General features: G+C 43.1%; 2 protein-coding genes across 2 annotated transcripts; both read left to right on the top strand.

The window, feature by feature from the left end:
• Positions 1-682: 682 nt before the first annotated feature.
• Positions 683-4,469, top strand: LOC139200150 (claudin-3-like). The gene is made up of 2 exons (XM_070829385.1): positions 683-1,179; positions 3,587-4,469. Exons 1-2 carry the CDS (start codon positions 689-691, stop codon positions 4,242-4,244), a joined length of 1,149 nt encoding a protein of 382 aa, XP_070685486.1. The 5' UTR covers positions 683-688; the 3' UTR covers positions 4,245-4,469.
• A 5,511-nt stretch (positions 4,470-9,980) lies between these two features.
• gipr (gastric inhibitory polypeptide receptor) lies at positions 9,981-22,045 on the top strand. Its single transcript, XM_070829332.1, has 14 exons — positions 9,981-9,995; positions 14,366-14,462; positions 15,423-15,530; positions 15,674-15,795; positions 15,915-16,021; positions 16,588-16,741; positions 17,342-17,501; positions 18,192-18,252; positions 18,494-18,563; positions 19,018-19,106; positions 19,904-20,042; positions 20,146-20,187; positions 20,317-20,409; positions 21,797-22,045. The coding sequence occupies exons 1-14, from the start codon at positions 9,981-9,983 to the stop codon at positions 22,037-22,039; spliced, it is 1,500 nt and encodes a 499-aa protein (XP_070685433.1). The 3' UTR covers positions 22,040-22,045.
• The last annotated feature ends 403 nt before the right edge of the window (positions 22,046-22,448 follow it).

Genomic DNA, 22,448 nt, shown 5'->3' on the forward strand with positions numbered 1-22,448 from the left:
TCCATTAGCTTGGGATGCTGGTTTTATAGAATTTGTTAGAAGGACGCCGAGGCTTTCAACGGACAAACTCATCAGATAATCAGAGCACTCCTACTGGTATCCCAACCCATTTCAGACCTGTCTTCACCACTTCCATTACGCCTCTCTTTTCCTTTTAAAATATTATTCACAAGGCATTTGTACAGCTTGCAGCCATAATAACACAACCATAAAATGATGGAATATTTTTTTTCAGATTCGGTTCAAAATCCAGAATCCTAAACATCTGACTCATCCCTGAGAGAGGAGTACAAGGAGAAACCTGCAGTTTGACATAGTGCCTTTCGTTTTCAATCATTCATCCACGGATCTTTACAGTGTCTGTTATTCTTTAACTACTTCAGACCTGAGATACACACCCTCTGTTTACTCTCCCCTCACCCAAATAGGTGGGAGAGCTACCGGGACAGAGGAAGTTCAATGATTAAACTGAGGCCATTTACATGCCAAGGCTGGGTTTTTTTAGACATTCAAGCAAGGGGGGACAGAAGATGATTTGAACTCTTTCCTGGCCAATAACCAAGTGACTCCACCTTCTGCTGTATAGAAATCTGCTGCTTATATGAGCATCCAGCACTCTAGAGAACACCCACCCAATGCACGTCTGACTGCTGAGATACAGAAGACTTCTGTGCGTTTCGATTCAGACATGCCTTCGGCGGGACTGGAGATACTTGGAGTGACTCTGGCTGTCCTAGGATGGATCTCAGCCATTGTTTCCTGCGTTTTGCCCATGTGGAGAGTGTCAGCTTTCATTGGGATGAACATAGTCACAGCCCAGATCACCTGGGAAGGCATCTGGATGAACTGCGTGGTGCAGAGCACAGGCCAGATGCAGTGTAAAATCCATGACTCCATGTTGGCTCTAAGCGGAGATCTTCAGGCCGCCCGCGCCCTCACCATCATCTCCATCGTGGTGGGCATTGTGGGAGTCCTGGTGGCCATGATGGGAGCAAAATGCACCAACTGCGTGGAAGAAGAGTCGGCCAAGGCTCGGGTGATGATAGCCTCCGGGGTGGCCTTCATCGTGGCTTCGCTGATGCAGCTGATCCCTGTGTCGTGGTCTGCGCACACGATCATCATGGAGTTCTACAACCCAGTCATACCTGAGGCACAGAAGAGGGAGATAGGGGCAGCTCTGTACCTCGGCTGGGCTGCAGCTTCATTTCTGCTCATTGGAGGGGGCATTCTCTGCTCCAGCTGCCCCCCACAACCTGAGAAAAGGTATCCGTCAAAGATGATGTACTCCCAAACCAGGTCGATTGCCCCAAGTGGTTACGACAGGAGAGACTATGTCTGAGCACCTGCTGTTTTCTCACGTCTCTGCCATCATGGAAAATACTGCTCAAAGAGAACTGAGGAGGACGGTCCTTCTGGGAAAACGTATATATGTGTCTTTAAGTTACGATGGAGAAAACTCCCATACTCGTGCCATCATATAATTTGTGTGTAACTTTGAAGCTGTTGGAAGTACTGAGGCCTATTTTATTCTATATTATCTCATATTTTATTTTCTATTTTATTTTGAAAATAATTGTATATTTTGTGATCCACTTTTTTTATACTGTGTTGACTGTCTACCTTCAGGTTTTGATTAAGAGGTTCGAGGAAGCCTGTCATAAAGCCACATGATGCTGGATTTTGTTATCCATAGCTTTTGTAAATTCCTGTCTGACGTGTTACTTTCTCGATTAAAGGCCTTGTTTTTTTAACTTAAGTTATCGTGATCATTTATACTTTTGACAGGGTGCCTGTTTCATTGACAGATTTGAGGCTGAGAGACTTTTTCATTCATTTTAAAGGTGGAGGAAAATCATATAATATGCACCAATCAGTAACTTTTTCAGGTCTATTTTTTGTCATGTTCAAATATTCTATTGAGACTTCCTGGTTGCTCTATTACACAATATGAGTCCATCGTGTGTATATACACACTGTTGCCCATAAAGTTGGAATAAAATGTTTTTTACCTCTTCTCATGAAATGTGATTTATTCTTGATAAATAAAGTGTATACCTTCTCAACTTTATTGATCAAACTCTTCCAAACATATCACAGTGAAACTTAAACCACAATTAATCTTTGCAAACTGTGTATTCAGGCTTTAACAAAATTGGGGGTATTGAACAATTATTCCAACTTTATGGGCAACAGTGTATATAGATATATGCCTTCAGGTCATGGTGGATTCGTTCACTCATACCTTGATACCATGATAAAACTGACACCCATAGGGAAATTGGAAAAACACTAGATTCAGTGGATACGCAGCCATTCGGCTGATGGCTGGGAGTCTCTATGACAGCAGCCGTCCACCTGGCTGTCTCCCATATGTCCGTTGACTCTATGATAACAAGAACCGCTACTTTGTCAGCTTCCCCACACTCAACTATCTGAACTGCCCTCCCAAACAATGGACCTGTTTCATGTCAGAGGGGGAGAGTGGGGGTCTGTCAACACTGGGTTACTGAATGCTTGGGGGTGGGTGGGGGGATTTCTTGGGAGACAGTCCGGGCCCTGAAGAATTTCAAGGGCAGCCTGCAGACAGACAGAGTCATTAAAGCCCATCAAGCACGACACTGTTGTTGGAGCCTTGTAACTCCAACCTCTGAGTGTTGAAATGATGCTCAAACTCAAGCTGCATCTTCTGTAAAGCTTTAAAAAGTCCGTATTCCTATGACAAAACCTTTAGCCGCGATTTAAAAAAAGAACTCCAGTTAAAATGAAAACAAGCTCTGGCATTTTGGAGATACGAGGTTTTGATGACAAAGTGATGATAAAAAGGTTAGGAGGCTATTACTGAGGAATGGAGGTCAGGAATTCTTCATTTATCAGCCATTCTTACAAAAGCAGTTATAAGGAAGTGATCTACGAGTTACTTGAGCCTGGTGCAGTCCAGTGTTTCAGGTTTTTTTCACTGGTTTTATATTGAAAGAAAGAATATGTGTAAAGACAAACACCTGCATTGTGCACATATATGCACGATGACCTACATCTATATATTTAAATACATCCTTGTGTACACATGCACACACACAAACACATCAAAACGTCAACAATTAATAGTTTTATGGCTGTTTCATTTATATGACGAGGAAAAGAGTTAGATAAATCAACTGTTTCTTGTATAGTTAAATTAAAAAGCTTTATTTTCAAATCATACAATAAACCTTAATCTACTTTAGAATTGTTTCTTTGGTTATAACAACATATGCTGTACTTGCGTGCCCTTTCAGCTGTAAAAGGCCTCTTTGTGGCCAGGCCCATTGTGAAGCCGGTCATGTAAGATGATAGCAGAGTGTGTCCACGTTCTTCCTCCCCTTTTGGTGATGTCAGCTCCTTCAACAACTCCTCCCCTCCACTTGATCTGCCTTATAAAGGATACTGGTGAAGTCGAGGCAACAGATCATCACACACTCACAAATGCGAGGCCTGAAATTAACTTAATTAGCAGTTGGGTCTCTGGTTGACTCTTGCTCTTTGCAGATTTTTTTTTTCCTGTGATCTCCTCTCAGGTGTGACACACATTCAGCAGCAGAAGAGGAAGACGTTTCAGTATGTCTATAGGGCTGGAGTTGATAGGCATCTCCCTGTGCATTTTGGGATGGATTATTGCCATTGTGGCGTGCGCCCTCCCCATGTGGAGGGTGACGGCCTTCATCGGCAGCAACATCGTGACGGCTCAGATCATCTGGGAGGGCCTGTGGATGACCTGCGTGGTCCAGAGCACGGGCCAGATGCAGTGCAAGGTCTACGACTCCATGCTCGCCCTCTCCCAAGACCTCCAAGCTGCCCGCGCCCTCACCGTCATCTCCATCCTGTTAGCCATCCTGGCCGTGCTCATCGCCATCGCTGGGGCCAAGTGCACCAACTGCATTGACGACGAGGCGTCCAAGGCCAAGGTGATGATCATCTCCGGAGTGTTCTTCATTGTTTCTGGGGTCATGCAGCTCATTCCTGTCTCCTGGTCGGCCAACACCATAATCAGGGACTTCTACAACCCTCTACTTACTGATGCTCAGCGGAGGGAGCTGGGGGCCGCGCTCTACATCGGCTGGGCGGCTGCTGCCCTCCTGGTTCTTGGTGGCGGACTGCTCTGCTGCTCCTGTCCGCCTCGTGAGACCAGATACAACTCTTCACGAATGGCTTACTCTGCCCCGCGGTCCGCAGGTGGCCCAGGGTTAGAAAGGAAAGACTATGTATGAATGAAGGTCAAAGAGGAAAAGACATTGTTGAATCTAAACTTGCTCTCCACACCAAACTGAGGGTGTACTGAGAAAAAGAGCTCAAGGACACAAGGAGACTCCGCAATGAAGGATGTGTTTGATTTTACCTTTAATGTTACGTATCTCTGAATTAGGCTCTTTGTTTTTCAGAGACTGAAAAAGCATTCAATGGACACTGGAGTGGAAATTTCCTGTAATCATGTTTCATAACGAAAAGCAAAGAAAATTACACTTTGTCTTTTTAAAGGTCAACACGCTAATGCTATCATTAATCACATGCTTTTTATACAGTCCTGGCTTCTTAATGTTTACCACTGAATACATGTCATACAACCCACCATGACTGCTTCATGTGTCACCTTGAAAAAAAAAAAATAATAATAATAAAGCATTACCATGTAAGAAATGGAAGAACTGGACGTGCTAAAAGGTGCGACAGGACTATCAGCAGGATTATATGTTGTAAATACTGTAGTAAGGGTTACCAACTCTAACAGTCCAGACAGATGACTGAACTGTATTCAACGCAGCTTGTAGTGCAGTGTGGTGAGGACGGGGATGAGGAGGTGACAATGCTTTACACTGTGCACTGTGGCGGCACAAAAGCAGCTGGGTTCATCCATAGCAGGAATTATCTTTGTGTATTATATACAACTGCAATACATGTATCTCATAAATGTTTTTTTTTTTAAATAAACATTTGGTTTTTTTTTTACAATACTGAGTGTCTTGATTCCTTAGAAACATTAATTAACTTTCAAGATTGCTGATCTTTTACAGTTACATCCCTTTTTACAGGCATAAAAGGATAACATTTGGGGGTTTTGGCTCCTTGATATTACTGCAATACGATATAATAAGACTATAGCTGATCTAAATAATGTATAGTGTGTGTTAAAGTGCAAATGTGCATTGTTTATATGCTTGTGTGTGTCTCTGTGTGCACAGTAATCACAGTGAGTCACTGTGGCACACCGGCAGCAGTCCGTAACTGTACTTTTTATTTTTTCACGCTTAAGATCAAGCTTCAGTTCAGATTTTCCAACTGCTAATTCACTCCCGCATGAGTCAGTAAACTGGTGACAGAAATGATGGAGTGCGTCCTATCCAGGTGCCTTCGTAAGAGTACCCTGACATTCAATCCACAGGGCCACGTTACCAGAAACTGGCAACTTAACCACACACGCTCTAAACAATTAGCCACAGGATCAGTTAACGGGCAGAGGTGAGAAGTGTGAGCGCCGAGGAGAGGAGTCATTCCAGACAGGTTACATGATTAATTTGTTTTTTTACCCTTTAGACTTTAGTTATCATCGGATGCTTGGCTGAGCTTGCAGACATCTTTCCAACACCCTGAAACATACTTATACCATTACACACATTTGTTTGTGGGAGCTGCCCTGTATCACCACAGACATACTGTTGGCCACTGAACTGGTAAAGTTAGCCTCGCAAAAACACACAGCGCTTCTTCCTCATTACCGGCCTACGTTGTTCCAGCATGGCGCCGACTGGTAGTTTCCCACATAAATTAACTCGTCTGCTGTCCTGTTTTACATGCTACCTCTGCGTCTTTATTTAATGATGATATATCTGACCTACCAGCCAGTGTTTCCATGATAGACATGACTCGAGCCTCTCAGTCTAGTTCCAAAAACACATGCAGTAACACCTGACAAAAGCAGACACTTGAAATATTAATGAACATCTCATAGTAAATATGGGAGAGGTTCCTCAGTGCTGTATCGCATTACTTCCTGACTGTTGTCTCTTGCTCCCATATCAATGTCGCCTCTAACAAAAGACAAGGAACTGCTTGACATCTGGTCATGATTACAGCCACTACAGATTAGAGCTCATTTAGATTCCAATGTGTATTCAAAAAGTTTACTTTTCTTTTTTTATGTGTGTAGCCTCAAAACGGTGACCTCCTAACATTTCCAGGAAGAGATTCTTTTAAGACAGTTTGACACACACGAAAACATCTTTCGGTTTGTGCATTTTGCAATTTCTTTTTTATTTGTGGTCAGGTGGGGTCAGACTGTCTAATGCTATGGCCGGTTAGTGAAACTGTGGCATTTGGTCATTTAGGATGCAATTATTTACTTGCTGATTGCAAGAAAAATGAAAAGAAAGTCTTGATCTCACTCATCCTGAAATACAAGGTGACTCAACCTATAACACAACTCCACATTTTAAAATATTCTTAAGTAGTGATTATGATTTTCTAAATGATAAAGAGCCTAATGTCTTCGTTTAAATCTTTTATTCTGTGACTAAATGACAAACCTGTGTGGGACATCACATAACAACTAACCAAAACATTACTCACAAAATATAGAGCCGATAAATCCCTCTTTTCACGGAGGCGTGACAGAGCATCATGATGGCTGAGCATGTTTACCGCTGAGCAGCACTTCCTGTGTGCTGTTCCAGTGACCAGCTTAAGCCCCTCTGGCATGTTTACCTGTCATTAAGCTAATCATTGATCCTTCCACAGGAATGATTTACAACCAGCCCAAAACATCCCCCTGTTTCCAAATGGTGGATGTTGTTGCTGATGTTGAACAGGTGCCGACCATACAGGTGTGGGAGGAGGAAGTTTTGCACTTGTAGCCATGATACAAGAAAATGCATTCGAATATAATATTTCAACATAAAAGTCTGCCTCTAGGTTTCAGCGGGAGACAGCCTATATGTATGAAACACTTTTCAGTGTTTAAAGTGTGTAAAAAACCTATAAAGTGACAGTAAACATCTCGAGTCTATGATGAAACTGAATCTTATCAAATACCTAAACCTGGCTGACAGTCAAAAAGAAAGAGAGGGGAGAAAAAAGGCATTCTGTGAAGTCTCCGTGGTCATGCTCGGCTGGCTTTGGCCAAACTCTGGTCACATGACCGATACTGGGGAATGTGAAGGGCAGAGAGGTTGCCTGGCACCTGAAGTCAGAAAGAGACCGCACCCCCACCTCCTCTCACCGAAAACTACACAGGCTCACTGTGTCCTCTCAGTGGGAACAGAAACTCACCGAGGCTTCTTACCTTCAACGGCAAGAAATCTAAATCCAGATCTAAACCACAGCAGAACAACAAAGGAATGTGCTTCTCTTTCCCCTAATAAAAGAAACTTTTTCCCTTCTGAGGGGAGATTTATAGACTCTAACACATCAATTTAAAAAAATAAAATAAACAAACATACCCATACACATAAGTACGCATCTCATTTTCCTGATCAGGCCCTTTTTTTCCAAACCCCTGATTTTAAATGTCACACCTAAGTTATTACACATGGCTGCATGTTGGTAAGTGCAAAGTTTACTCTACTGTTGCTTTACTTTTTATAATTGTCTGTCACTGTCGAACACATATTCAAAACATAAAACATCAATAAGGTTTCTCGACTGTGAATCAGTCTCTTATTATATTTACCAGCTGTAGAGCCAAAGAGCTGACTTGTGTTCAAATCTGATTTGCTACTCGTCCAGGAAATTGGCACAAAACGACAGTTCTGTAGCAAAGACCGCCGAAGCTGCGTCACATACTCGACTCTTCTTCATGTCGCACAAGACTGTGTTATATTCTACAGCACAAACACAACAATAAGTCACAGTGTGGAGTCAGAGAAAGAGAAAAGGTTGGAGCTGAGAGGTGGAGCACTAAAAGGAGGGAACTGCAGGAAAACACAACATTTACATATATTCATGAGCAAAGGACATGGTTAGTGTTTAAAGATAGCATTAATCATTACTACATCATATCTCAACCAACCAGCTAACAGCTAACCTTCCTGAGTCGTTTCTATGTTAAAGCTAATTAGTAGGAGTGACCCGGTGGCTCACTTGGTGTCTCATTAAGGCTTAGGTCTAACCGCAGTGGCCTGGGTTTGAGTCCAGCCTGCACCTCTCACCCAATAAAGGCCAAAACAAGAATCTTTAAAAAAAAAAAAAAATTTAAAAAAGCTAATAAATGTCACTTAATCATACAATGTACTCAAGCAGAAGATGCATATGCTGAGAAACAGTGTTTAACATAAAGACCTGAATACCCCTTTCTGTCAGGGGGAAGTTACTCTGAGCTTCAATGACGATCAACAGAAGCACAGTCAGCCTATAACCTTATAACTACTGTAGTTCTCTTCAAAATGTGCACACTTGGCTGTTATAACTATTTTGGATGCTATTTCGCGGACATAAACAACCCTGAATTTAAATTCCTTTATTTATTCTACTAACTGGTGTTTTTTTCTGACTTGTTTTTAAGAAAAATACAATAAATCAGTGCGGATGAGGCCAGTTAATGTGAGTCACGGGGTTACTTGGGTCAGGTTGTACTGGCAAAATCTGTTTGTGTGTGTTTGGTAGAACATCGGCCTATTAGCTCATCGTTGAGGCAGATATGAGGTAACGTACCTGCTGATAAAGTTCCCAGTCAGATGAAAAGAACACAACCCTCCCTAACAGTGCATTCCAGCAGCATGTCCTCCACTTGAGCAGAGATGAGAAACGGCTCACCAGCATCACTTTTCTATTTTTCCCAGTAGAAGGAAACAGATCACAGTAGGGTGACAGAAGCCTAATGAGAGAGGAGGTGAACATACGAGGTTCATACTAGTTCAGAGAGCAACACCAACATGACACGAGTGGTAAAATGTAGGTGGGAGATTAAAGTGAGTGACGGCTAATAAACACAAGACAAATGTAGTGCGAACATCAGATGGTTCACCAGCTAATCCCTCTCAGTCAGATTTAGGGTTCTTTATCCAATTTAAACAAGACGTTTATGATTGAACACATGTAATATTCTTTCTAAAAATGAAAGGATTGCAGCAAAAGACAGGAGTGGAATAAGAAGAATTGGTCTCACTGACAGTGACTATCAGAGAAAACTGCTGCCCTCAAGTGGTCACACTAAAAACCTGAAAGGAGATTCTCCGAAAGGGGAATATGTGGGGGAAGCTGCTTTCTTGGTTTGGTATAAGTATGAGAAATCCTTGAATAACAACTAATACAGTCAGACGATCAGTCACATGTTCACCACCTGCACCACAGCATTTGTTGCAGTAAGTCTACTAATCACATTGGGTCATAATAGATCCAGATCTATACTGAGCATGGTTTCATCATCGCTAACAGCTGATAGTGGTCACAACTGGTTTTATTAGTATGGTTATTATAAGTTTAGGACAGTTTCTTAGTCAGCTGATCTCAGTGATATATGAGTATTAAATTAAAACTGCATATTTAGGCAATCAAAAAGAAAAGCACATGTTTTATATATATATAATCTATAATTTAAGGGACTCAAAAAATACAGACAGAGAGAATGACTAGAAAGGACAAAGAGAGTTTTCTCACAAATTGTCCAAAATGCAAAAAGAGATCAGATTTCCAAAAGACAGACTCATTGAGATCCTTCTAGTAGAGCAGGCAGGATATTGTTATTCTAATTTATCTGTTTTCCTTTTTATCTCATTTTATCATTTACTGTTTTATGTGCTATTGTCTATACTTATATGTGACTTTACTGCTTTGGCAACATGTTTTAATCAAAACATCATGGCTATAACGCCAAGTGAATATCAGAGAGAGAGACAGAGAGAGAGAGGGAGGGAGGGAGGGAGGGAGGGAGACCTCACTGATCACATTGTGTGATCACCTTCAGGACAACAGGGCGGAGACGTGCTCAGCAGGGTTTGGCTGCAAACAGTGCAAAGATGGCATCTCCAAAGGTGAGGTCCACATTTCCTCTTCTCCGCTCGTCTCTCTGATTAACATTTAGTTTCTCCTCTGTTTGGTGTCTTGGTGCCTTTTCCCTCCGGTGATAACTGGTAAATCCTTCATTGTGATTGTTTATGATAACTGCGTGCTAACTGGTAGGATGAACAGACGTGACAGAAACAAAAGGATAAACAAATGTAAACAAGGAAACAAAACTCCTAATGAAATAAATATCTAAGAAGCACGAGGACGATGAAATAACTTAATAATTTTACACCATTACGTAGACTGCTCATCTTATAAAATGTGGGTTTGGAGGGGAGACAGCGAACAGGATCAGAATGGTGTGTGTTTGGGTGAATGAAGAGTCCTTTTAAAGTTCACCATTTTAATTATCACTTATTAATCGAAGGTATTTTAAGACATAACTGTGGGCTCAAGTTCACTTTTTATGTAAAATACTAGTTAAGTGTTTGATTCTTATTTTAAGTTCAGAGTTTCATCGAACAGAAACTTGCTGACTGCATTTAATGGAAAAAGAAAGAGAGTGAAAACAAAGCAGAAAGAAATTCCAGAGTTGCAAGCCTGACAGCATCAGGATAAACAAAACATAAAAAAAACACACACACACACACACTCTCACAGAGAGAGAGAGAGAGAGAGAGAGAGAGACTGCTAGTATTGTTACATAAACCATAAGAGACCTGTTGGCTGCAGCTTGTGTGTGTGTGTGTGTGTGTCTGCCTGCCTCCTTCCTGCATGCATGTCCTTTTAATTGCACCATAAGATCAAAAAATGACCCTGCAAAAATAAAAGTGGGATACACAGTGATTTAGTGCTAGAAGTACAGGTAGGTGAAGAATTAAAGGAAACACCCAAATAAAACAAATCCACATTAGTGGACAGCAGATGTACTAGTTCACTTTGTTTAAACCCTGGTCCTTGTAGTAATCAGTGTAATGAGGACAAGCACGCCTTTAACTCTTGTAACACATTTCCCTCGGTGGCTCATGTAGAGTAGAGGAAAGGGGAAATCGTGAGCATTTGGATCTCGTTAAAAATGGAAAGAGCTTATTATCTCCGTTTAGACAGATGGAGATGGGTGCAGTTGAATTTGTCATCGTGTGGTGAATGTGTGTGGGTCTGTGTGATTGAGAGACAAAAAGAAAAAGGCCAACCAAAAGAAACATTCACAGCAGAAATTCACAGTTGATTTTCAGGAAGTTTTGCATCATTTTAATCTATAATCCACAGTTTCTGTTGTGGAGGCGACGTTACAAACCACCTCAGTCACACAGAGCTGCTGCTCTTCCTCGTGTATTAGAAAAACCTTCTATTCAAATGGCATTTTAAGATCTTTCCCTCCATATCGTATGAGTTATGATTAGATAGTTTATACTTAATGAACTTTTTCTCACAATAATGATGAACTGCACTGCTGGTTCACGTTTGCATTCACAGTGCTCATTAAATTCAGAGATATTGAATCTTGGATAATACTGTCCTTATTACGTGCTTCTCTTTGTTTAGCTTAAAAATCTTTCATTGGGTCATGATTACTGACTTGAATAATCAGTTCTTGGGCTCCATCTGAATAGTAGATTTTTCTAAAAAGCTGTGTGCATTTGGAAAAGTCTGGTTATAATCTCCAGGCTGGTGGAGGATCTCGGTGAGATGGAGCTGTTTAAGTGAATGATTAAAATACGATTGCATGTGTTTGTGCTGTTGTGTGTCTGAACTGAAGCTAAAGCTTTAAGGAACACGTAGATAAGCAGCTAAGTGATATTTGTTTTGCATGACTGATGCAGGTATCAGAATTTTTGTCAGCGACACTAAGGATGACAAATATTGTGGTTGTGGTTGACTACACCCATTAAAGGGCCCTATGTAGGCCCCTTCATTTAATATATATATATATAATACAAATGGCTGCATTTATTCTTATTAAATGAAGAGGGGTTTCATGTCTTTTTGGAATAAAGGTATTTTCTTCTTCTTCTATAAATACTTGGTCTACAGTTTCAGTTTGATATGAAACATTTTGGAAAATCAAAGTTTGCATCGAGATTTCTCTCTTCATTTTTAACATGTGAAAACCCTGATGGAACGCTGAGGTACAGGAAAGCCATATATATGTTTTCCCAAAATATCCTGTTTGATTAACTCTGCGCTGTGCCATGCAAGCAGCAATTTTAGGGAAATCATGCACGAAGTATTAAACAATGTTGAGTCCAACTTTATGCAGAAGGCGCTCCCTCATCCTTTATGAACCGATTTGTGTTTTAATGACATCCGGCAGATTGAGACGCCTCTTTAATTTTCTTGTGCTCCATCCTCTCCCTCGTCCCACCACAGCAGGCTCTGCAGGTCACGTGCCAGCTTGCAAACTTCCTGGTCAGTTACATTAGCTACCCGCCGATATTGGCAGGATTAGAGACAGGATTACTCTGCAGTGTTTCATGTTCCTCCCTCTTTAGGCTTCAATGGCTGGAAGGTACAGCTTGAGATAAAGACTGACAAGTGTCCACGTACAGTTCCAGTTCAATTGTACCCACAATATTATTCCCATATGCACATAGTTCTCACCCCACAGTGACCAACATTAACTTTGTATTTTGGGCACATTATGATGAGAGAAGAAAGTAAACATGATGACTCTCATTGAGACTGATCGACATTTAACAAATGTCTTGATTTTTTTGTCTTCTTTACTGAATGAAAATTTACCTCAAGGCCTCACATTTGGCTCCTGAATTCAATCGAGCAGCTTTCACACACTACGTCACCATCAATCAATCTCAGCCAAACACCAGCCACAATGAACAGTATCTCAAGGCACCTTTCATATAGACCAGGGGTGTCCAGACTTTTTTCACTGAGGGCCACATACAGACAAACATCCAAAGGGCTGGGCCACTCACTAGAAGTGAGCTATGCTGCTAACTTTAATCCACTAGAGGTGATGTACATCGCCTCACCTCTAGTGGATTAAAGTTGGCAAAATCAATCAAATGTAGGTAAATTCTGCTTGATAGCTGAATATGATTCAAGAAAACCAACCAGAGAGGGTCACTGAGCTCATGAAGAGGTCCTGCTCTCTTCAAAACTGGTCCATTTCTGATCTCAGGGAATAAAACCGCTGCAGCACAGAGCCACGACTTAGCCAGCACACATGAGAATGGTAGGGCCCCCCAGCACCAGCACCAGCATCAGCATCAGAGAGGGAAGCTTGAAACAGTCTGTGCTACAGCTCTGGTGCTCAAATTAACAGACTTACCTCCACTTTCTTGTCCCTCGGCGGACACCGTAGATTCCTATTCGCTCACCTGTCCCAGCTGGAGCTCCATCCGTCATACCTCCACACAGCTCATACCATTTAAGTCCCATCATGCCAACTGCACCTGGCACAGCTTCAAACACATCCTCACCCGTCGTGGTGCTCTTTAGCCTGCTAACATCAAGCAGCTCCTCCGTAATGCAGAAGTGATCTTCATTAGTTATTAGCTGTGCTCTCATCGCACACCACGTCTGAAACTTTCTGCACTCACTTGCTCTCTTAATTCTGCCATCTTGGGTCACCTGTAGCACATTTCTTCTTCTATTACTCATTTTATAGAGCAGCTGCCTCGTTCAAGACAGTTACTCCCCCTAGCGGTGAGACTAAGAAGTACAACACAGTCCAGCGCAGGTTCCATGTGTGGGCCGTGTTACAATACATTTTTAGAATTACGGGCCGTAGTTTGGACACCCCTGATAGAGAGTAAATCAAAACCACGGCATACTTAATTAAGAGATGAGCAAGCACCAGGAGGAAAAACTCCCCTTTAACAGGAGGAAGCCTCAGACAATCAGGTGACCTGCTGCAGCAGCCATAAGATTAAAACATTTAAGTGACTGATTTTTAAGGGAGAGTGTAAGAAGATCGGTAATTAATCTGTAACTTATCTCCTCTCTTTGTCCTCCTCTCGACCTCCGGCTGACCTCTCAGTGACCCTGTGGTGTCCTCTGAAGCTCTGACATGATCTTCCAGCGGAAATCCTGGGACACATCTGAGTGATGAAGGCCTGTGACATATTCCTCATCCTCTTCCTCTTCTGTATCATTCTGGTATGTGTCAAGAGGGACATTTCATGGATGACACAGCAGCTTATGAGGAGCAGATGATGTCTTAAAGTGCATAATATTGGAGGATGTGATAAAATAGCTTCAGTCAGCATCTCAGCGTTCTCACAGTTGTGGCATCCGGCTCAGACAGAAGTCCAAAAACACACATTTAACCACACGACTGCAGGCCAGCGAGCCAAAATCTACTGCATTTACATCTTATAGATAACACGTTGACTGATATTAACTTTAAGTGTCTTCTCATGCTTGTGTGTAGTGTGTGACAGGGAGGACTGTGAAGGAGACAGTGGAGGAATGGAGCCTCTACAGGAATGAATGTCTTCTCTGGATGAATGCAGAACCCAGACCCAAAGGTATCACACACAAAACTGGCTTCTTCTTCTTTATTTTTAAATGTTCTGTTCAGTCACCCTCCTTCTCCACAGACACCAGTCACAAAATATATCAGTATGAATCAAATGCAAATAAAGATCAAACACCAGAGAAAATACATAAGATACAAGGTAAAGGATGAAATATCACATGCCTGAGCACTCCTCTCCTCTCCTCTCCTCTCCTCTCCTCTCCTCTCCTCTCCTCTCCTCTCCTCTCCTCTCCTCTCCTCTCCTCTCCTCTCCCCTCTCCTCTCCTCTCCTCTCTCCTCTCCTCTCCTCTCCTCTCCTCTCCTCTCCTCTCCTGTCCTCTCCTGTCCTCTCCACTCCTCTCCTCTCCTCTCCTCTTCTGTCCTCTCCTGTCCTCTCCTCTCCTCTCCTCTCCTCTCCTCTTCTGTCCTCTCCTGTCCTCTCCTCTCCTCTCCTCTCCTCTCCTCTTCTGTCCTCTCCTGTCCTCTCCTGTCCTCTCCTGTCCTCTCCACTCCTCTCCTCTCCTCTCCTCTTCTGTCCTCTCCTGTCCTCTCCTCTCCTCTCCTCTCCTCTCCTCTCCTCTCCTCTCCTCTTCTGTCCTCTCCTGTCCTCTCCTGTCCTCTTCTGTCCTCTCCTGTCCTCTTCTGTCCTCTCCTGTCCTCTCCACTCCTCTCCTCTCCTCTCCTCTTCTGTCCTCTCCTGTCCTCTCCACTCCTCTCCTCTCCTCTCCTCTCCTCTCCTCTCCTCTCCTCTCCTCTCCTCTCCCCTCTCCTCTCCTCTCCTCTCCTCTCCTCTCCTCTCCTCTCCCCTCTCCTCTCTCCTCTCTCCTCTCTCCTCTCCTCTCCTCTCCTCTCCTCTCCTCTCCTCTCCTCTCCTCTCCTCTCCTCTCCTCTCCCCTCTCCTCTCCCCTCTCTCCTCTCTCCCCTCCTCTCCTCTCCTCTCCTCTCCTCTCCTCTCCTCTCCTCTCCTCAGGAGTGTTTTGTGCTCGCTTGTTTGACATGTACGCCTGCTGGCCAGACGGAAAACCAAACTCTACTGTCAAGGTGCCGTGTCCCTGGTATCTGCCCTGGTATAACCAAGGTAGGAATACACACTCCTGCACACACACACACTCCTGCACACACACACACACACACACACACATACGTTATTCTCACTTTCGGTGTGTGTCATTGTGTGTGATCGGGGGTGTGTGCTTCAGCCTCTGCTGTGTGTTTGTGTAGTGCGCAACGGCTTCGTGTTGAGGGAGTGCGGCCCTGATGGTCAGTGGACCACCAGCAACTCCAGCCGCACCTGGAGGGACCATTCTCAGTGCAACACGGACAAGAGCCAACAGGAAGCTCCAGTACAGACACACACACACACACACACACACACACACACACACACACACACACACACACACACACACACAGTTTGGGCTGAAATAGGAGAATGGAGTTAAATCTTGGTTCTTCTGTGCAGGAGAAGCAGATGATGATCTTGGCCTACTTCAGAGTCATGTACACAGTGGGTTACTGCGTTAGTCTGGCCAGTCTCTCTCTGGCTCTCATTATCCTGCTGTTCTTCAGGTAAGCTGCATCTCTATAATCAGCTTCATGCTTTTGCCTTGTTTTCTTGTTATTTCAACCTATTTTGGTTCTTTAAGTCTTATGCTACTTTCTTCATTCAATGCCCGATGAGGTGTCCACTATCAGGAATTAATGGAGGTGGAGGCATAACTCCTGATTATGGACAACTTGAAGGGAGTGACCATGGGATGCTTGCCAAAGAAAAGAAAAATGTTTTGCAATCAAAATCTAAAGTGTCAAGCCATAATTAATTTTGCCTGGTAAGAGCTCGACTGGTAACTGGAACAATCATTATCATCCCACAAGGCTCATTACTCCAGTAAATAGATACAACTTGGCAGTGGGAGATATTTCTAGTCCCCTCATAGATCTCTATTAGCTACAGAGCTAACATTATGCTCACAAGATGCAAAGTCAAAAGCGCTGCATTCACAAACCTTTGTCTTCTCAGCTTCTTCGCTGACTTACACGATCAAACTAAACAAAAGGGCTGCTCAAATTTCCCCCCGCTGTCGACTGAATGTAAAACTTTGTTCTGACATGTCTCACCTCACCGATGGCTGCAGGAAGCTGCACTGCACCAGAAACTACATCCACACCAACCTGTTTGCATCCTTTATTCTGCGAGCCGTCTCCATCCTGACCAGAGATGCTCTGCTGAGCAGAGACACTCCTGAGTTCAGAGACAACAGGGACGTCTCAGAAGTGCTTAGTGAGCAGGTTGGGACACTCACACACACAGAAAAACAGAGAGAAATACTATCAGTGGAGGAAACAGATTATTTCAGGCATGTCTGCAACATGTATTACTTTACAGAAAACAGAGCGGAGTGTATTTTCCAACCAGTTCCATTCCTGCATTGCATCAAAAGGCAGTTTTCAACCGTTAGCCTTCCCCCCGGCCATAAAAATTGATAATGCATTAATGATACAAGTCAGATGATAGTCTGCTAATACTTTATTAACATTGTAGGAGTTTGTCGTACAGTAAATCAGACTTATCTAAACTAAATCAGACAGACTGCTGTGGGTCTAAATCTATTGAAACATGACTCCATAAAGACTTGAAAGTGTTAAAGTCCCAGAAACATGAAAAAGAATTAGGACAACTACAGGCAGACATGTTAAAAACAGGTCTGAGAATAAAATGTTGAAATGTTATGCCATTTAAATGATAAGCATCCACAGACTCCTGACTTGGTGTCTACTCATGAAGACTAAAGCCTGTGAGACCACCGCTGGTACCAAGCAGAGCTTTAACACGTGTCACTTCTCACCCATTCAGAACTTATTGATTTTCTCCTCCCACACACACGTTAGGCAGCGTCTGGCTGCTGTGTGGCTCAGGTGCTGATGCAGTACTGTGTGGGAGCCAACTACTACTGGCTGCTGGTGGAGGGCCTGTATCTGCACAACCTGCTGGTGCTGATGGTGTCGCCTGAAAATCGCTTCTTCTATGGATACCTACTGATAGGCTGGGGTACACACACACACACACACACACACAAATTCTTGTATTTCTATAGTTGCTATGTTGCTAAGTATGCTAGTTGACCTAATGCATTCCTTAGCCCCTTAAAATAACCTTAACCATCATAACTACATGCCCCACCCTAAACGTTTCTAACCTTAATCTAATTCTAATTTCAACCTGGATTTAATTCTAACCTTAAAACCAAGTATTAACCATAAAAGGGCACATTGAAGTTGTGAGGGCTGGACAAATGGTCCTCACACTGAAGTAACGTCCTCACAACGATGGTTTGAAACCAAAATTCTTATAATTCTGTAATGGGCACACACACATAATCATGCAGAAATAGTTACACACAGCTGAAATAGAGGAAGTGGCTTAAAGAAACAGTTTAACTCTTAATTATTGAATTATTGGTTACTTTATGCCTTTATATTTGTCTTAATTATGTTATGAAACAGAAAAGGTTTAAGAGCAAAACACTGCAAACAAAAAATATTTTATTGCAAGTGAAATAAATTTGGGATTAAAAGCGTATTAATGCACGTTCAAAAGCTCCCTCATGCTCGGCACCAATCAAAATCTTGCTTTAATATAATTTTAATCAAATGAAGTTTACTGGCAATAAAACATGTTCTGTTTCAATAGTTTTGCTCTCAACAGTCTATGCTTAAATACATGTCTGTTCTGTGTCAGGCACCCCGGTGTTATTTGTGGCTCCTTGGATTACTGTACGTTACCTGTTTGAGAACACGAGGTGAGTCATCGTTATTTTTTGCTTCACCAGTAAGTTGTGTGCCGTCAGTGTGCAGGAGCCCATCCTTTTTTCTCTTCATCCTCCTCTCCGTTGCACCGGCTCCACGGCTGTGGATTAGATTTCACCATCTGAGGAAAACCAGTACACCTGTGACTTCTCACTCTGCTCCTCATCCAGCTTTTTAGTTTTTAATAGTATCTTGTGTATTATTGCTGACCTTTTTGTCTGTTTGTGCTCGTAGGTGCTGGGAGATAAATGGGAACAAGGCACACTGGTGGATAATCCGCACTCCCATCCTGCTCGCCATTCTGGTACACACACACACACACACACACACACACACACACACACACACACACACAGGCACGTACAAATAGAGACACTCAGCTGAAGTGGCAGCTGCAGGATGTTTCAGAGTCTATTAGCCTCTCCAGTCAATATAAATGCAGGCAGAAACATCACAGGCCTGTGGGCTGCAGCACATGTGGTCTGTACGTGGTGTCTCTCTGTGACGTCTCTCCTCTTATCTGCATCGTGCTGTTCTTCTTTGACGTCATGTCTCCTCACATTTCACCCTCAGGAAGTGGTGTACATGTGCAGTGCCTGACCTTGTCGTCGTCATAAGCTGTAGATTTGCATTCAAGGAGACACTCAATTATTTTACAGACTGATGTAAACCTGACTGTCATTTTATCTCTTATGAAATATGATCACTGACGACATGAATGCTTTTACAATGTTTTTGTTTTTTTAATATCTCTTCAGGTGAACTTCTTCATCTTTATCCGCATCATCCATATTCTTGTGTCCAAACTAAAAGCCCATCAGATGAGATACACTGACTACAAGTTCAGGTAAGGCACGTGGACGTGGCTGTTGTACGGTTCTATTTACAGACAGGTAAAAGACGCAAACACACACTCCCCACGCTCCAGGAAAGTGGCACTCGTAGTGGGTCAAGTTAATAACAGGGTGAACGTGTGAGCACTGTGGGGCCAGCAGTGTGGGAAGCCGCCTTACTGGGGCATTAAAGGATCAGAGCAGAATTCCCATTAGTGGAGGTGCACAGAGCCCATGTCAGCACTTTGATAGCTTGACTTGACCTTCTAGTCTTTGGCTGACAAGTGTTGGCTCGCAGGGCTTTCAGGTGACCTGTGTGGGGTTATGAGGGTCAGTATTTGTACTTCCAAGCCAAAAAGTAATCTGCATATCCAGGTGGACTGAGGAAGCCTCCGAAACAGTATCATCTGTTACTTTAATTATGGAAATGGAGCTGTGGTGAGAGGAACTTATATTTCTACAGCTGAGCGACAATATGGCAGCGACAGGCCAAAGAGCAGAAGCAGGAGAGGCCTCTGACATAACATTTACCAGCATCACGCACAGGCTGATGGATATCTAGCAGAAATAGACTGATTCTATTAAGCAGAGCTGCTGCTTATCTCTGTCTGGTCTGGGTTTGTGCAGCAGGACTGTCCTTTAACTGGGAAACAGCTGCTCAACGAACAAAGCAAAGCATCGACCCTGCTGAAGTATCTTTGAGCAAAACATTGAATGTGTAACAGATCTAAAGGCATCAGTGCATTTCTGTAGCTCCCCCAATGAGGTGCAGGCCAAAAGAACGACGTGTGTTTTGTGTCCTTCTCTCTAGATTGGCCAAATCCACCCTGACCCTGATCCCTCTGCTGGGGATCCACGAGGTGATCTTTGCAGTGCAGACGGAGGAGCACTCGGAGGGCGTCGTCCGCAACGTAAACCTCTTCTTTGAGCTCTTCTTCAACTCTTTCCAGGTACAGTCAGGACTTATTATATTCCCACCTGCACTCAGAAGACTTTAACAGCTGCATCACGAAATATATTTCATGGTATTTGTGCATTTAATTGTCTTCACAGGGTTCACTTGTCGCCATCCTCTACTGTTTTGTCAATAAGGAGGTAAGTGGTGCATCTGTGTGTGTGTGTGTCAAGTCCTTTTGCCTTGAAATACATCTGATGGACTCACTGACTGCTGCAGAATAACCCGACTTCTCTCTCCTTCCTCTCGCTGTCATCCTTTCCTTGCAGGTGCAGGCAGAGATGAAGAACAAATGGCAGAGCTGGAAGCTGGGGATGAACGACCTGGACGACCTGAGGAACACTGGCAGCAACACAGCACAGGTGGGCGCCAACGCTGCTGCCTGTCAAACCAGTAGATCTAACTACGAGGGAAGGAGTCTCTGTACGTCTGTCTGTCCTGTCCAGCTGATTGGCTTCACGCTTGCAGGGCGTGTTGCTGTGGACCCAAGGGAGTGCAGTGTAAAGTTTGGTGCAGTTTGGTGCCCAGATGGTGGCACTATAACAACAAACTTTGACTTTCGAAGCTTTAGTTTCAGAAACAAAATCTTTCCCAGACAAGCCAATTTCCCACCATTTTGACCTTTGGCCTTTTCACCACTCCAACAACTTTTGAACAATTCTCACCAAATTTGGAACAGAGCTGGAAGAAGTTACTTTTTTAAATATATATATATTCAGTACAGCAGTGCTTTATCTGGGCCTGAAACCTTTCTCAGATGCAATGGGCTTATATTCTAAAAACAATGTCTCAACACCTGAACACTGTGCTTTTGCAAAAGGTGTAGATATGGTGCCATTTGGCCATCAGATGGCGCTGTAGCAGCAGCGTCCAACTATAAAGGAAGAGTTATCTGACACTGTTGCTGTCTATCCGTCTGTCCTTCACATGGCGGCGGGTGTACTGCTGAGGACCCAGGGGAGGGCAGTGTGAGGCCGTTTGTGTGAGCGGCTCTAAAGTGCCATGCAAGCAGCACTTCCAGAGAGCCTGCTCCAAACAGGCGCTGCACTAGTGCTGTAAATTAGTACAAAATGTTTATTCAATAAACTATTTTGCTGCATTTATATTAAGTGGTCTGTGTATCTGAGAAAAGCTCTAAATCAAATTCTTTGTCTGAAGGCCAGTGAGACAAACAGACTTGTAAACGTGGAAACTATGCTTGTATAACAAACATCCTTTGATTATCTGGACTCAAGTGGATTAACCTTGTGCAAGCCCTTTTCCTGTAATTCACATTGTTCACAAGTAATTTATGAAACCCCCATTTCTATTAGATTTGAGGGAGGTAGGTGTTATAACACAATTTATTTTTTGGGAGGGGGGGGCTGTTTAAAATCTGCCATCATTTGAAACTAATAACTGGCATTAGACAATATGCAGCCTATAGTTTGTCCACATGAGTCACAGCCACATGTTTACACAATGAGTCATTGATCTGGCTTAGAGCGATGGTACTTTTACATATAAATGTAGCACGAGTGGAACAACTTTGAAAAGGTAAACAAAGCCAAAGTCAAGCACAGGGTTATTTTTATAGAGAGTTTGCTATTAAAGTGACTGCGTCTTATAATAGATGACTGTAACTATGATAAATGGGTTCAAACAGCTGAGTGCAGTCAATGAAAATGACTAGAAACAAAATATTTTTTCTTCATTTGTTTTTCTTGGGCAAAGAAATAAAACATTACGTGTAAATCTTTTTTTTTACAGGTTGGCGCCAGCGTGCCACCATCCAGCCAGTGCCACCATCTGTCTCCCTGCCTGCCGCCCACCCACTGCCAAGAGAACGGCCGCCTCTCTGTCTCTCCTCACCCATCTGCTGTTCCTCACCCCTACACCCACCACCAGGACCAGCTGGGAGCCAGACAGCTGAGGACCTACTGCTATATCTCTGCTCATAGACAGGATGGAGGAGGTGGAGGAAATGAGAAGTGTCATGAAAGCTACTGCTGAAAATGCAAAACAAGGAAATGTCAGATTAGCATGTCCAAGGCCATTAGACCCACTTACTGACAGACTTTATGATGTATCACCCATTGTTATGACTCATTCAGAAAACAGTTTACTGACACTGAAAGGCACTCTTGGATTGATGGTTGAGCTAAAGTAGATCCAGGAAACTTAGTTTAAGGAAACAGAGAAATAGATTTTTTTCACGTTTTCTTCAGACATCGATGAGATCGTGCAGGAAGGTTTGTGGTGACTTCAATCAGCTCAGGATCTGGATGTAGGTGTTGAGTATTTCATCTCTGTTGAAGTATTTCCTGGTGTGACTGACCCTGATCTCTGCCCACTCTGTAAACAGCAGTTTATTTCTTTTCCTACTTCTCAGTTGTTTAAACGCTGTACCCCTGCTCTAGTG

Source organism: Pempheris klunzingeri, chromosome 4 (assembly GCF_042242105.1).
Source record: "Pempheris klunzingeri isolate RE-2024b chromosome 4, fPemKlu1.hap1, whole genome shotgun sequence".
Taxonomy (NCBI): Eukaryota; Metazoa; Chordata; class Actinopteri; order Acropomatiformes; family Pempheridae; genus Pempheris; species Pempheris klunzingeri.

Excerpts from the sequence above, each read along its gene's own strand:
- LOC139200150 (XM_070829385.1), top strand. The coding sequence starts at position 689 with ATGCCTTCGGCGGGACTGGAGATACTTGGAGTGACTCTGGCTGTCCTA. Across the intron at positions 1,180-3,586 it reads AGGGAGATAGGGGCAGCTCT|ACGTTTCAGTATGTCTATAG; the intron begins GTACCTCGGCTG and ends CAGAAGAGGAAG.
- gipr (XM_070829332.1), top strand. Across the intron at positions 16,742-17,341 it reads CAGAAGTGCTTAGTGAGCAG|GCAGCGTCTGGCTGCTGTGT; the intron begins GTTGGGACACTC and ends CACACACGTTAG. Across the intron at positions 18,253-18,493 it reads TACCTGTTTGAGAACACGAG|GTGCTGGGAGATAAATGGGA; the intron begins GTGAGTCATCGT and ends TTGTGCTCGTAG.